We start from the raw sequence: 15,922 nt of genomic DNA, 5'->3' as shown, positions 1-15,922 counted from the left end.
CCAGGCGTGGTGGCGCATGTCTGTAGTCCCAGCTACTCAAAAGGTTGAGGTGGGAGGATCACGTGAGCCTGGGAGGGTGAGGCTGCTATGAGCCATGATCACACCACTGTACTCCAGCCAGGGCTACAGAGCAAACCAGAACCTGTCTCAAAAAAGAAAACCAAGTTTTTGTGTGGACATATGTTTTCATTTCTCTTGGACATATACCTAAGAGTAGAAGGCAGATGGACTTGGCCGGGCGTGGTGGCTCACGCCTGTAATCCCAGCACTTTGGGAGGCTGAGGTGGGTGGATCACGAGGTCAGGAGTTCAAGACCAGCCTGGGCAACATAGTGAAACCCAATCTCTACTAAAAATACAAAAATTAACCAGGCATGGTGGCTTATGCCTGTAATCCCAGCTACTTGGGAGGCCCGAGGCAGGAGAATCGCTTGAACCCAGGAGGTGGAGGTTGCAGTGAGCCAAGATTGTACCACTGCATTCCAGCTTGGGCAACAGAGTGAGGCTCTGTCTCAAAAAAAAAAAAAAAAAAAAAGAAGGCAGACAGACTTGAGTAATGTTAAAGAGTTAAAATGGACAAGACTTGGTGGGTACTAGCAGGTAAAGGGGAGAAGGGTGAGAGAAGTCAGGCATGACTCTCAGGTTTCTGGCTTGGGCAACTGGATGGAAGATGGCACTGAGGAGGGAAACATGAAAGGAGGAGCAGGCTTGAGTGGAAAGATGGTGAATTTCTCCCCTATTCCATTCCTAATAATGATAGTTCTTTCTAAGCAGGGCTTCTGTAGTTCTGTAGCAGGTAGAAGCCTTTCAGGACAAGTAAGATGCTGGCATGATGTGTGATATTCCGGTGCCCCCAGTGATGATTTTTCTAAGCAGTTGTGTTTTATTAGCTGAACCTCTGGGTGGAAGAACAGTGACATTGCCAAGCTGAGACTAATAATCCTCCAGATCACATAGACTGCTACACACAAACAAACTGTGAAATTCCTGTGTCATCTCTTGGTTCATTTCATGATCAGTAAAAAAAGCAATCTCTCTCTTGTTCCACATACATATTCCACAAAATACAAGCAGCCCATATTTTAGTCCAGATATCTCGGTAGGGGAAAGAAAAATCTCATTTTGCATTGGCACATGTGATGCCAGGAAATCTCTGCTTTCCCAGGGTGCTAGAAAATTAAAATTGTAGTAATCAACATTGGATCTAGAAAATGAGATATACAGTAGCTATTTGCACCAAATGAAATTGGCTTTGATTGGCCTTAGCTTTTTCCTATTCCACTCACCTCTCAGGTACCATCCCTTTTCTAATTTTAACCCTTAAGCCGAAGGCACCTCCCTTCTGCTGTTGGAGGCTGAGCTGGGATTAAGTGTCATTTTAACCATCTAGAGAGGGAGATAGCCACATATTCCTTTGGGAAGATATCTGGGTTCGGAAGAACCATTTCATATCTCAGGGTATGAAGAACCATTTCATACTTGGGCACCTCACTCTAGCTTTGTCCCTCTTGCCTGCAGGTTGTGATTGCCACCAATATTGCAGAGACATCGCTGACTATTGATGGTATCTACTATGTGGTGGACCCAGGATTTGTGAAGCAGAAAGTTTACAATTCCAAGACAGGGATTGACCAGCTCGTGGTAACGCCTATTTCTCAGGTATGACGGCTTGTATCAACAGTTTTCCTGATAATCCTGGTTAGGGCCTTTCTGAAATTTTTTATGGTTATATATTTCAAACTTTATTGTTTTCAAAGATGAACTTTTATGATACTGGGTACTATAATGACATGAGATAAAAGGGTTTTTTGTTATTTGTTTTTAATCTTTTTTTATCCCCCAAGTCTGATTGATCCTTGAGGTTTTTAATCTTTAGAATAGTATTTCACCATTAAAATGCCCCCAATAAGGCCAGACACTGTGGCTCACACCTGTAATCCCAGCACTTTGGAATGCTGAAGTGGGAGGATTGCTTGAGGCCAGGGGTTCTAAACTAGCCTGGGCAACATAGCAAGACCCTGTCACTACAAAAAATAATAAAAAAAAATTAGCCTGGCATGGTGGCATGTGCCGCTGGTCCCAGCTGCTTAAGAGTCTGAGGTGGGAGGATCACTTGAGCCCAGGAATCTGAGGCTGCAGTGAGCTAGGATAGTGCCACTACACTCTAGCAGGGGCAACAGAGCAAGGCCCTGTCTCTAAAATAATAATAATAATTTTTAAAATGCCCCATAAAACTAGAACATAAAAATGTTTGGATCCTAGTTTCCTATATTACCTACTTTAGATGGAAAGATCAGTACTTTATTTTCTAAAATACTTTGCTTAGCTACGAGATAGATATCTAAGATAATAATAAATTACATGATTTTCTGGTTTTTTGGTAATTTGGTAAAATGTAATTTCCTGCCTAAATTACATTTAAAAATGAATTACCGATCATTTTTTTGAGAGAAGTTTGGCAACAGTATATCCAAAACTTAAAGGTTCATTTCTTTAACCTAACTGTTCTGCTTTTAGGAATATATCTGAAAGTTAGAAATGATTAAATACATGTCCAAAGGTAATGGAAAAGGATGTTCATTGAAGCGTTGTTTATATCGGGGAAACCTGGAAGAAGTTCTAAATGTATTCCAAAAGGGAAGTAGTTTAATAAATTATGGTATATTCATGCCATAGAATATTGGTGGTATTAACATGGTGGTGTGTATCTATATTTAATGACATAAGCATGTAACTATAATATTTTATTTGAAAAAGTGAGCCTACAAAACAACATGAATGATATAATCCAATTTTTATTTAAAAATAGATGGTGAGCATTTCTACAGAGTGTGTGTGAGTGAGGTATGCCAAAGATTGAAAGCATGTAGTCTAAATGTTAGCCAAGATTATTTATGGGTGGTGCTAGTAGGTGATGTGCATTTTCTTTTATACTTTTATATGTTGTCTTAATCTTTTACAGTGGGTATGTATTACTTTCATAATTTGTGAAAGCCATAAGGCTATTTTTATTTTGAAACTTAAGTAATAATAATAGCTAACACTTTTTTTTTTTTTTGAGATGGAGCCTTGCTCTGTAGCCCAGACTGGAGTGCAATGGTGCGATCTCGGCTCACTGCAACCTCTGCCTCCTGGGTTCAAGTGATTCTCCTGCCTCAGCCTTCCAAGTAGCTGGGACTACAGGCGCATGCCACCACGCCCAGCTAATTTTTGTATTTTTGGTAGGGTTTCATTGTTATCCAGGATGGTCTCAATCTCCTGACCTCATGATCCACCTGCCTTGGCCTGCCAAAGTGCTGGGATTACAGGCGTGAGCCACCATGCCCGGCCCAATAATAGCAAACACTTTTAGTACTTAACATACTAGATGCATGCATTGACTCAGTACATTCTTGCATTGATCCTATGTGGTAGATATTATTTTCACAGATGAGGAGCCTGAGGCACAGGGGTTAGGTGACTTGCCTAACATCACAGAGCTAGTGGAGCCAAGATTTAAACCTGGGTAGCCGGCTCCCGCTTGTATGCTCTATACTACTTGTCAGGGTGATGGTGATCAAAAAATTAGTTACACATGCCTGTCCTGATTTGGAGAGAGACATCTGTAGAATGCTGTAGAATCCAGTCACTGTGTGTGATTGCTGCCTGGATTTGTGTGGTTAGTTATCCTTTCATAACCCATCTTTTGGTTTGGAGCTGGCATAGTAATTTGTAAATCCTGGTACTGTTTGTAACAACAGATGGTTTTGTCAGAAAACGGCCCTCTTCAGATTGCTATTCATGGTTTCCTAGCAACCTATGGCTAGACTACATTTTTTTTTTTTAATAAAAAAAATTGGTGTTTTTGAAGTAGTGTTATACTATTTTTGAAAAATAGAAGAAAAAAATTTACCCATCATCCTACTACCTCCACTGTCATCATTTTGCTGTTTTTCATTCCTGTCTTTTTTCATGTTTATTTCTTTCATGGTTGCAATTTTAGTAGTCAAGTAAATATGCAGTTTTGTATATTTTTTTGAGTATTTAATTTTCCCGTTAGAATAATACATGTTCAATATTTGGTAAAGTCTAAAGAAAATAGACCTCATCTGCAAGCCTACTATCAGAGTTAGCCACTGTTAACATTTTAGGGTTTTTTTCCCGTAGTCATTTCCTTCTAGTCGTTGATATAGAAAGACTTTTTATAAAATTATTTTATGTTGTTTTGTAACTTGCATTTTGCATTTAATGTGAGTGAACATTTTCTTCTGTCATTTAACATTGCAAACATGATTTTTATTTTTATTTTTTATTTTATTTTGAGTCAGGGTCAGTCTCTGTTGTTGCCCAGGCTGTAGTGCAGTGATGTGATCACGGCTCACTGCAGCCAGCCTCGACCTCCCCAAGCTCAGGTGGTCCTCCCATCTGAGCCTCCTGAATCCTGGGACTACAGGTGTGAGCCACCACACCAGGTTAATTTTTGTATTTTTTGTAGAGATGGAGTTTCAACATACTGCCCTGGCTGGTCTCGAACTCCTGGGCTCAGGCGATCTGCCCACTTTGGCCTCCCAAAGTGCTGAGATTATAGGCGTGAGCCATGATGCCTGGCCTGCAAACATGATTTTTAAAATGACTGCAGAGTCATCATTGGTGTGATTGACATTATTTATTTATTTCACTTACATTTTTGGTCATAACTGTGGGGATGGTGTTCTGTCATCTTGTTTTATGCTTTCTCTTTTATATTGTGCCACACTGTTTTGAAGATATATGTCTAAGATCTGTATAATATTTCTTCCATTAACCCTGCTTGTATTGCCTCCCTTGAACAAACTTCCCCAAAGTGCTGCATATGGAGAGGGGAAGATAAGAGCATTGGCAATCTTGGAAGTGGTCCCAAAGGAAGTGAAATCAACCCCATTCCTGATTTTGCCAGTTGCTAATTGTCCCCCTTATAACAGATATCCTGGATAAAGCTGTTAAGCAGTGTTTAACAGATAGTTTGCTTTTATATTCCCACCCCTCTAGGCTCAGGCAAAGCAACGAGCTGGCAGAGCTGGGAGAACAGGCCCAGGAAAGTGTTACAGGCTGTACACAGAACGTGCCTACCGAGATGAAATGCTGACCACAAACGTGCCGGAAATCCAGAGAACCAACTTAGCGAGCACAGTGCTGTCACTCAAGGTAGAAATCACTGTCTTGTTAGAATGGGTTGGTGGAACAATCCAATCCTGGCCTTCATAAATGAATCTCAGTTTTATGAACCTTGTTAAATACTTTAGTAACCTCATGAAACCAGTCCCTTTGAGTGAAATGCAAATGGCTGTGATAACAGCCTCTCACGGCAGGTCTGGGGCTAAGTTGGCATGTCTGCTGTGAACACACATTTTTTCTTACCATAACAGCCAGCAGGATATTAGGTTGTAAAAGGTTCTAGTTAGGAGCATTTTCTAAAAGGAAATTAGAAAAATATAATCAATGCCAAACTGTGGACAAACACACCTAACCTCAACCACTTTAGCGCTCAGATCCAATTCTGTTCTTTTAGAACGAGATAAAAAAACCCTGTTCAAAAACTTTGCAAGGGAACTGTCAGTACAGATTTCAGACTGGCTCTGAGGGACTTGGTTTTCATTCTGAATCATTGTTCTTCCTCTCTCAGTCCCCAGTGAGGACTTCATTCTCTTTTGGCAGGAGGAGCCATATGAGTAATTTCCCAGCTGATGGCGTTTCCCCCGACACTGATGCTACCCTGGAGCCCTAGCACATTCTGGTGCAGAGTGCTCTGTTGTCATTTATTATTTATTCCCTGTAAAAGAGGCTAAAACAGAGCTTTGGAAAGAAAAAAGAAACGTGCTCCAGTCTCTGGAGTGCCAACAGAGAGGCATCTGTGGCTCGGACTTCAGCTCCAAACTGTGTGACTTTGGGCAAGTTTATTTACTTTGCCCTCTGCTCTGTGTTCTCCTCTGAAAAGGGGGCTGTTAATAGTATTTGTTGGAAAGATAAGTGAGATAATCTAGGTAAAGGCACTTGGCACAGTGCTTGATGATTGCTAACATAATTCCTCATAGTTATTATTCACACAATAAACATTTATTGAACACCTGCTGTGTTTATGGTCACAATCACTTTATGAGAAAGAAATAGAAAGCTTAGGTCCTACCACATCACACTTTATGCACACTTGAATTGTGCATCATTCAGTCGTTTCTTTTATTCATCAAATTAACTAATGTATTGAACACCTGCTACGTGCCAGGCATGTAGATTGTACTGTGGTGGTGTCGTGAACATAGTTCTCACCCAGTATGAACTCTCTGAAAGCAGGGGTCATATCTTGGCCATCTTTATATCCCTCCCACCTAACATGGTACGAGGTCCCTCATAGATGTGTAGTAGAAATGATGTATGCAAGAGACAGGACAAACTGGTAGACTATATTATTATTATTATTGTAAAATATATAGCGACATTTACTATTGTAACCTTTTTAAACTATACAATTCAGTGGCATTAAATACATTCACAATGTTGTACAACCATCACCAACATCCATTTCCACAACTTTTCATTGTCCCAAACAGAAACTCTGTACCCATTAAACCGTAACTCCCCTTTCCCCCTCCCTCTGTATCCGTTGGTAACTACTCTTCTACTTTCTGCCTCTCTGAATTTGTCTATTCTAGATAACCTCATTTAAGTGGAATCATACAATACTCTTTTGTATCTGACCTGTTTCCCTTAGAATAATGTTTTCAAGATTTATTCATGTTATTTTAAAGGTTTATCCATTTATTTCATTCCTTTCTAAGGGTGAATAGTATTCTGTTGTATGTATATACCACATTTTGTTTGTCCATTCATCAGCAGATGGACATTTGGATTGTTTCTACCTTTTGGCTATTATCAATAATGCTGCTGTGAACATTAGTGTGCAGGTATCTGTTTGAGTCTGCTTTCAGTTCTTTTGGATATATACGTAGAAGTGTAATTGCTGGGTCATGTGCTAATTCTATATTTAGCCTATTGAGGAACCACCAAACTCTTCTACAGTGGCTACCTCATCTTACATTCCCACCAGCAATGCATGAGGTTTCCCATGTCTCCTATCCTCACTGACATTTGTTAGTTTCTGTTTTTTAAAAAAGTTATAGCTATCCTAGTGGGTATGAAGTGATATCTCATTGTGGTTTTGATTTGTATTTCCTTAATTACTACTGATGTTGTACATCTTTTTATGTGCTTGTTGGCCATTTGTATATCTTCTTTGAAGAAGTATCTATTCAAGCTCTTTGCCTATTTTTTAAATTGTTTGTCCTTTTGTTGTTGAGTGGTATGTACTGTCATTTTGAGAGAGTGTTAGGCTTGTTTTTTTTTTTTTTTTTTTTTTGAAGACATTTTGTCATGTTGCCCAGGCTGGTCTCAACTTCTGGGCTCAAGCAATTCTCCCTCCTTGGCTCACAAGTGTGAGCCACCATGCCCAACTGAGAGAGTATTTTCAAAAAGTTTCCTGAGAAAGTATGTGCTTTCCTTTGGGAGGCTGAGGCAGGCGGATCACTTGAGGTCAGGAGTTCAAGACCAGCCCAGCCAATATGGTAAAACCCCATCTCTACTGAAAATACAAAAATTAGCTGGGCATTATGGCGGGTGCCGGTAATCCCAGCTACTTGGGATGCTCAGGCAGGAAAATCGCTTGAACACAGGAGGCGGAGGTTGCAGTGAGCTGAGATTGGGCCACTGCACTCCAGCCTGGGTGACAGAGTGAGACTCTGTCTCAAGTATGTGCTTTCTATTATAGTGGTCTGAGTTTTATGTGGCCCAGCCCTGGAAGTTATCATCAATCTCACCAGTGGCTTCCTAATTGCAATTGAAGAAATGGGAAATAAAGTAACAAGTAGCTTCCCCACATGCTGACACTGGCTAGACTGACCCTCTTATCACATGCCTTCTTCCTTTCTGTTCTAGGCCATGGGTATCAATGATCTGCTGTCCTTTGATTTCATGGATGCCCCACCAATGGAAACTTTGATCACAGCCATGGAGCAGCTGTACACACTGGGAGCCCTGGATGACGAGGGCCTGCTTACTCGCTTGGGCCGCCGGGTAAAGGACAGACTTAACTTCCTGTGCTTTTAGGCAGATTCCCTGGTCAGCCTTTCACATCCTTCGGTCTGTACAAAATCAGGCTGAGGCCATGGATAAGCTTTGAGTAGAATTCTAAATGTTTTTTTTTAACCTGAATTTCTCCACTATCACTTTAAACTGTTTCTTCTTTATATAAAAAGGTGTTCTGTTCACAGTTAATTTTGCCTCAGGATGTATTACTGAATGTGGCCTTAATTAGAAACGGCATCTGCAAAATTCTCACCTACCCCGGCAGTAGTTATGTGCTTGGTCACATACATCCTATTGGAGTTTATTTGGGAAAATAATAAACAACAGCATTCTTCTGATAGTGAAAGGCATCCCAAGGCATCATTATGCTTTGGGAAAATCTGTGTTGTTACCCACTCTGACCAAGGTCTTGCTATGGTGAATCCGAATGTGTCTTCCACAGGAAGCAGTTGTAGTTTTTTTTCTCCCTCTAGATGGCAGAGTTCCCTCTGGAGCCAATGCTATGCAAAATGCTCATCATGTCTGTGCATCTGGGCTGCAGTGAGGAAATGCTGACCATTGTATCCATGTTGTCTGTGCAGAACGTCTTCTATAGGCCCAAGGTAGGAAGTTCAGATCCAGTTTAGATGGGGGTGCTGTGAAGTTGGGGTAGTTGGCCTGTTACCATTCCAGTGCTTGATGTGGACTTTTTTTTTTTTCTTTTTTTTTTTTTTTTTTGATGGAGTCTCACTCTGTTGCCCAGGCTGGAGTGCAATGGAATGATCTTGCAATCTCTACCTCCCGGGTTCAAGCGATTCTCCTGCCTCAGCCTCCAGAGCAGCTGGGATTACAGGCGTGTGCCACCATGCCCTGCTAATTTTTGTATTTTTAGTAAGAGACAGGATTGTACCATGTTGGCCAGGCTGGTCTCAAATTCCCAGCCTCAAGTGATTCTCTTGCCCCAGCCTCCCAAAGTGCTGGGATTACAGGCCTGAGCCATCATGCCTAGCCTGATGTGGACACTTTTGATAGGGTCTTGTAAGCCTCCCTAGAATTGCTCCATGTTCAGTTAGCTGTTGAGTCAGAAATGTTCCTCTGTCCCACTGCTTGGCAGGATAAACAAGCCCTTGCAGATCAGAAGAAGGCCAAATTCCACCAGACTGAAGGGGACCACCTCACCCTGCTAGCTGTGTACAACTCCTGGAAGAACAACAAGTTCTCCAACCCATGGTGCTATGAGAACTTTATCCAGGCTCGTTCCCTGCGCCGGGCCCAGGACATTCGCAAGCAGATGTTAGGCATAATGGACAGGTAAGCCAGAATCTGATGACACTCCATGTTTGAGTTGAACCACTTTGAGTATCATGTCCATTCATCTCTGTGTGTACCTGTAAAGCTATAGGCACCTTTTCTCTTGGTCCTCACATAACCCTTTTCCTCCAGCTTTTCCATCTTTGTTATATTCCTTCTCCCCAAGCAAGGGTATGGCTGAGAATTACCTCAGAAAGTTCCTAAGAGGAAGATTATTTGTTAGTTGTTGAAAAGATGCTCTTTGTTTGCAACCCTCTGGAACATTATTACTGTGGAATTGAATACCTGTATAAACAAAGTACCCGTCTCTGAGTGCCTCCATCTGCCCACTGTGTAGAACTGCCTCTGTAGTACACTTAGGGTTGGAAGAAAAGTCCTGGTAACTACTCTGGGCACCCCAAGATGGGCGTATTGGGCACTGTCATTGTGGAAAATAGACCTGTGAAAGCCGAGTGGCCTCACATCTTTTGTCCTATCTTGATAGACACAAGCTGGATGTTGTTTCCTGTGGCAAGTCCACAGTCCGAGTGCAGAAGGCCATCTGCAGTGGGTTCTTCCGTAATGCTGCCAAGAAAGACCCGCAGGAGGGTTATCGAACACTGATCGACCAGCAGGTGGTCTATATCCATCCTTCCAGTGCTCTCTTCAACAGACAGCCAGAATGGTAGGTGGACATGTCCCAGGGTCTAGGGGCTTTTCTGGGTAGAGAAAAACCTGTAAATCTCCTGGTATTTTGTGATTGTGTCTTCACTGCTCCCAGTATGTCCTAGTATAACATTGCTTGCCTTTCTAGAGCAGCAGAAACCTGAATTAGGCACAGTGTATCAAACCCTATGAGAGAATTAAAATCATAGGGGTGAGACCTAGTTGAAAAAAAAATTGTGGTTTAAAAAAACTACCTAGTGGCCGGGCACAGTGGCTCACACCTGTAATCCCATCACTTTGGGAGGCTGAGGTGGGCCGATCAGCTGAGGTCGGGAGTTCGAGACCAGCCTGACCAACATGGAGAAACTGTCTCTACTAAAAATACAAAATTAAGGCTGGGCACGGTGGCTCAAGCCTGTAATCCCAGCACTTTGGGAGGCCGAGACGGGCGGATCATGAGGTCAGGAGATCGAGACCATCCTGGCTAACACGGTGAAACCCCGTCTCTACTAAAAAATACAAAAACTAGCCAGGCGAGGTGGTGGGCGCCTGTAGTCCCAGCTACTCGGGAGGCTGAGGCAGGAGAATGGCGTGAACCTGGGAGGCGGAGCTTGCAGTGAGCTGAGATCTGGACACTGCACTCCAGCCCGGGTGACAGAGCGAGACTCCGTCTCAAAAAAAAAAAAAAAAAAAAAAATACAAAATTAGCTAGCTGTGGTGGTGCCTGCCTGTAATCCTAGCTACTCGGGAGACTGAGACAGGACAATCCCTTGAACCCGGGAGGCGGAGGCTGCAGTGAGCCATTGCACTCCAGCCTGGGCAATGAGAGCAGAATTCCATCTCAAAAAAAAAAATAAATAAACTACCTAGTGGCCAGACGCAGTGGCTCACGTCTGTAATCCCAACACTTTGGGAGGCCAAGGGGGGTGGATCACCAGAGGTCAGGAGTTCCAGGCCCACCTGACCAACATAGGGAAACCCTGTCTCTACTAAAAATACAAAAATTAGCCGGGCGTGGTGGAAGGCACCTGTAATCCCAGCTACTTGGGAGGCTGAGACATGAGAATAGCTTGAACCCAGGAGGCGGAGGTTGCAGTGAGCCGAGATCGTGCCATTGCACTCCAGCCTGGGAGACAGAACGAGATTCCATCTCAAAAAAAAAAAAAAAGAAAAAAGAAACAACTACCTAGTGATGTAGTTTAAAAAAAAAAAATTGTTTTAAAGTAGCATTTTTAAAAAATTGGACTCTATCTAGAACCCTAATATAAAACTGATTTAAAACCACCATGTTATCACAGTAGAAGGGTTAGAAATGTGGCTCCTTGCATGTTTGGCCTTCTCCATCCCTTGTGGCAGTGTGAGGCCCCTCTTCAGAGCCCTAGAATTCTGTGGAAACATTCTAATAAACCACCCTCACATTTTATAGAGCAAGAAACAGATTAGAGAAGGGATGTGATTGGCTGCATGTCACTTAACTGGTTAAGAGCCAGAGCCAGGACTAGAACACATTCGCCTGAGACCTTTCTTGTGGTTAGAGGTGTGCAGGTGCTTCAGTATTGGGGTGTGGCTGTCATAAACAGACTGCAGTCTTGTAGGGGTCAGACAGGAGAGGTAAGAGGATAAAATGTAAGCGCTGCTGAGGCCTACTAGGGACCAGGTCGACTGTAGAGTGGGGCCTATATCCAGAGGCTTGAGTCCTATCTCTGTCCCTCTTCAGGGTGGTGTACCATGAGCTGGTGCTGACCACCAAGGAATACATGCGTGAAGTTACCACCATCGACCCTCGGTGGCTTGTGGAGTTTGCCCCAGCCTTCTTCAAGGTCTCAGACCCAACTAAGCTAAGCAAACAGAAGAAGCAACAGCGTCTTGAACCCTTGTACAACCGCTATGAGGAACCCAACGCCTGGAGAATATCCCGGGCCTTCCGACGGCGCTGAAAGGCGAGCTTGTTCATTTGCCTGTCCAGCAGCAGTAACCCGGGGCTTGGACTTATTCTCACTGATGACAGGCTGGTCCTGAGGATACAACTGTCCTGTGACTGACTGCCTTAACTGAGCATTTTCTCAGCTTGACTCATTTCTTCCCTGCTGGTAAAATAGAAACAGGGATTTAAGCCTGACTTTCACAAGAGCCTCCAGCCCCCGTCACCCCAAGTCCTTGGGGCCAGTTGGGAGCTCATATCTAACACAGAAACACATTGCATCAACTTCAAGAAAGGGACAATTTGTGTAGCCCCAGGATGGGAAAGGGGAGTGGGTGAGCATCTTGTGCAGGGACACGGTGAGGGCCCTGATGCCCCAGCTAATAGGAGCTACTGTGCTCATCTAAAGTGTTTGCCCCACTTCCCACCCCCTCTCCAGCCCCTGTACTTTGGCTTGACCTCCTGGAAATATTTATTTTCTTAAGGAAACAAAAATGGTTTTCTGTGACTGTTCCTTTTAGCTGAAAGGTTAGGATATTGGCCTGAGCTCAGGGTGAGGGAGATTTAGTATCTGTGCTCTGGTGCACATGATGAGAGCCCCCTGAATCCCCTAAAACCAGAGCGCAGGGCCTCTTTGCGCCCAGAACATACAGCCCAGACCTCCAGCCTTGTCTTTCAGCATCAGCACTAGCCGGGCCATGCTGGGGGATCGCCCCATGATTAACCATGTCCTCTCCACAGAGCACTTCAGTCTGGAGTCCTGAGTGGTTACAGATGGCACATATTAAATGCAGAAGGTTTCCCCTTGCTCCTTCCATCTCCTACCACATTCACAATGTGCAGCATGTCCCATTTGCTTTTGAAACATACTAAGTAACAACACAGCTTTTATTTTATTTTGTTTTTATTTTTCTCCCCTGAGGTCCTGGATGGACTTTAACAAAGGGATTTTATGGTCAAAGCCTCCCTTTCCCCACCCCAAACAGGAAACAAACATAACACCTCTCCTCTCTGCTGGCTTGTGCTGCCCAGTATCTGTGCTCCAGGGTTTGTTCTTAGTGGTTTTTTCCTAGCACTTGGTTGGGGAATGGCCACCTCCTTGTACTCCCCTCACAGCTCCTGAGGTTTTTTTTTTTTTTTTTTTTTTTTTTGCTTGCCATAGAGATGGGTTCCCACTATGCTGCCTAGGCTGCTCTCCAATTCCTGGCCTCAAGCAATCCTCCTGCCTCTGCCTCCCAAAGCGCTGGGATTACAGTCGAGAGCCACTGTCCTCGGCACTGAGGAGGCTCCTTACCTGGCGGAACATCAGGCAGGTCTTGCCAGGCCAGGTTGCAGAACTTGTGGAAAGCTGGTCTGGATGTAGTGCTTGTAGAGAAGCCTCTGGGAGATTGGGCACATCCGTTATGGTGCTGCTTCTCCCATCCTTATGTTATTAGTAAGTTCTGAAGTGATGTAAATGCTGGAACTACTATAGAACTGTATGAACTGTATGCCAGACACTAAAAGAGACTATACAACATTCCAGGATATAAAGGAATGTATGTTGTCACTGGGCAGCAAACCACACCCTAAAGACACAATTCAGAAAAAGTCCAGGGAGAGGAATATAGGCCAGGCAATCTGCTGACTGCAGATCCCTGCCCCTTCATTAAGCTGAGTGAGTGCCTCCAGATTCTGTCTGAGTATGCGCCTTCGTAAGCCCAGGCCAACAATCAAGGGGCAGGGCATTGTTGTTTGTTAACCTTGGCCTTCTGGGGAGAGACAGTGCAGGAACTTCCAATGAAACCAAAGGGGAAACGGGGACTGGGCACCCACCTCCCCAATCTTGTTTTGTTTTTGTTGAGACAGGGTCTTGCCATGTCGCCCAGGCTGGCATCAAACTCCTGGGCTCAAGTGATCTTCCTGCCTCAGCCTCCTGAGTAGCTGGGACTACAGGTGCATGCCACCACACTTTATCCCAGTCCTAATTCCAGCCTAAATTTTCCCCATTCAGAAACACTCCCGGATATGGTGGCCCAGCCTGTCCTGACTGAGTGCCCAGCACTGACAATGTTGGCACCTGGGGAGGGAGGTTTGGGTTTTAAGCTGAGGTTGAAAAGGGATGTTGAATGGGCCAAGGATAAGGGACAGTAGGGTTGGTTATCTTTCTGGCTCAGGTGAGGAAAAAGGATCCCCATTCTGTGGGTGTTCCTTGACCATCTCTACCCTAGAGCTGAGGTCACTTCTCTGCTATGACGACATAGCTGGGTTCTGACCTTTTGACCATCAGGAGAGCAATGGCGGCAGCTGAGCTGAGCCTGATCTGAGGGAGGGGGTGGGGTCCTGTCCAGATGCAGAAGGGGAGCTTGCCTGCTGCTCTCACACAATGGAGTCTTTGTTTCTCTTCCTTAAACCAGTATTTCCCAAGATTGAGTGACAGCCCAGGAGAGGATATGGGTCTCATGCAGAGACCTGGGATCTTCTTGGCCATTAAAGTGTATTATTCCCCCCGACCCAGCGGGAACCAAGCTCAGGAGTTGTCTGCCTCTGCACACGTGCTGAGCGCGCTGTTGTGTATATGGGAGGACCGTCCCTATGGGGCATGTGTGAGCTCCGCTGCTGGGTCAGGCTTCTCGGTCCAGGTTTACTTCATCCCGCCTGGACGTGATTTGGCTTTGACTTTCTCTCCTGCAGCCCAAAGCACTTCCCGTGGTTGCTGTAGCTGTCTCACTGGAGCAGTGTCTCTCCAAGTTTGAGGATTTGAACAAAGAATTGGGACTGGTGACTTGTTAATGAACAGTTCAGAGGGCAGAGAGCAATCATCTCAGCCTGTGGCGGCCTTTCTTCCCCTGGATGCTGCTTCTCAGCTAAATCTCTCTCTCTTCATGTGTGTACTTGGCCCTCTAGGTTTCCACCTGACTTTTATACCTTCCCACCAAGATAGCTTGGCTTTAATGTGGAATTAAATTATATATTTTTAAAACTTGATTTAAAAAATTTCTGTTTCTTGCACTAAATTGTGTCAGTACATTGATGTTTTGTGTTTCTAGGAAGAAGTAATGTTGCCTTTTATTTGTGGGTAGTGGTCAAGGGGCATCCCTTCCTGCAAGGGATCGTCTCAGGTTGGTGCTAGGCCAAGGCTGCTGGCAGTTCAGGCATGAACAGAGTTGGGCTGGCCCAATCTCAGCACAGCTGCAGTTTCTATTTAACAGGAGAGCACCTGTTTTTACCTGAGCGTGTCTCCTGGGCAGCGGTTTACATAGGAGCTGGCTCTAGAACCACTCATTCTGCCCCTCCCACCTCTTGTCATATCTACTCAGTTATACTTCCTCCATAGGTGTCACCATGTTGTCCACTTTGCCATTTCTACCTACCCCCAAAAAAGTCAGCCTCAGGACTCTGATCTCTCCCAAATTTGGGCAAGGACAATCTAGTGTTTCCCACTCCCCCGAAGATCTAATCTCCACTGGCCAGAATCCAGGGCCTGCTCTAGCCTCTCTCTGTACCATCTGGCCTGGGAGCCTTTCTCCTTTGCCCCATTCTCCAGACAAACACTTGTCCCCAGCCCCAGCAAAAGTAGCAACCTAGAGCTGAAGTAGGATGGAGGACATGCAATTGGGGTCTATGTGGGGCAGCAGGGTCATGGGAACAATTAGGATCACAGAAACCAAAGACCAAAACCCTGTCTGAGGAAGTCCCAGGAGGGAGAGCCTTGCAACTCAGTAGCCCACCTGCCCCACCCGCAGGGGCAGGGAGACTGCTGCCGGAAGCAGGCCCAGAGTGCACAAGGGGGTACCTATCCAGGTTATCAAGTACCCCCTGTCTATTATTTCTGGATTCTCACACAGTAATGCTGGGAGAAGGGAAGGGCAGGTATCATTAAGCCCATTTTTCAGAAGAGAAATAGTCAGGTGAACTGCCTTTTTTCAAATTCACATGGGGATTTAAGTGTCAGGGCCTGGCCCCAAACCAGTCAGCTCTGCTTCAAGGCCAG

At 44.5% G+C, this 15,922-nt stretch overlaps 1 protein-coding gene across 6 annotated transcripts in view; it reads left to right on the top strand.

The window, feature by feature from the left end:
• Nucleotides 1–14,925, top strand: part of DHX8 (DEAH-box helicase 8) — a 45,041-nt gene extending 30,116 nt beyond the window's left edge. For 2 of the 6 annotated variants that reach the window (XM_037993586.2, XM_037993585.2), the window contains exons 17-23: nucleotides 1,518–1,658; nucleotides 5,007–5,162; nucleotides 7,944–8,081; nucleotides 8,567–8,695; nucleotides 9,187–9,383; nucleotides 9,868–10,047; nucleotides 14,623–14,925. In XM_037993586.2, the coding sequence (XP_037849514.1) occupies nucleotides 1,518–1,658; nucleotides 5,007–5,162; nucleotides 7,944–8,081; nucleotides 8,567–8,695; nucleotides 9,187–9,383; nucleotides 9,868–10,047; nucleotides 14,623–14,650 (969 nt within the window). In that variant the 3' untranslated portion in view covers nucleotides 14,651–14,925. Of the gene's footprint in view, nucleotides 1–1,517; nucleotides 1,659–5,006; nucleotides 5,163–7,943; nucleotides 8,082–8,566; nucleotides 8,696–9,186; nucleotides 9,384–9,867; nucleotides 10,048–11,745 lie in introns of all 6 variants that reach the window. The other 4 variants (XM_037993584.2, XM_037993583.2, XM_037993587.2 and 1 more) reach the window with 3 other exon arrangements.
• The last annotated feature ends 997 nt before the right edge of the window (nucleotides 14,926–15,922 follow it).

Source organism: Chlorocebus sabaeus, chromosome 16, assembly GCF_047675955.1.
Source record: "Chlorocebus sabaeus isolate Y175 chromosome 16, mChlSab1.0.hap1, whole genome shotgun sequence".
NCBI lineage: Eukaryota > Metazoa > Chordata > Mammalia > Primates > Cercopithecidae > Chlorocebus > Chlorocebus sabaeus.
Note: the sequence above shows the minus strand (reverse complement) of the source record. Positions and strands in the feature narration are given on the sequence as shown.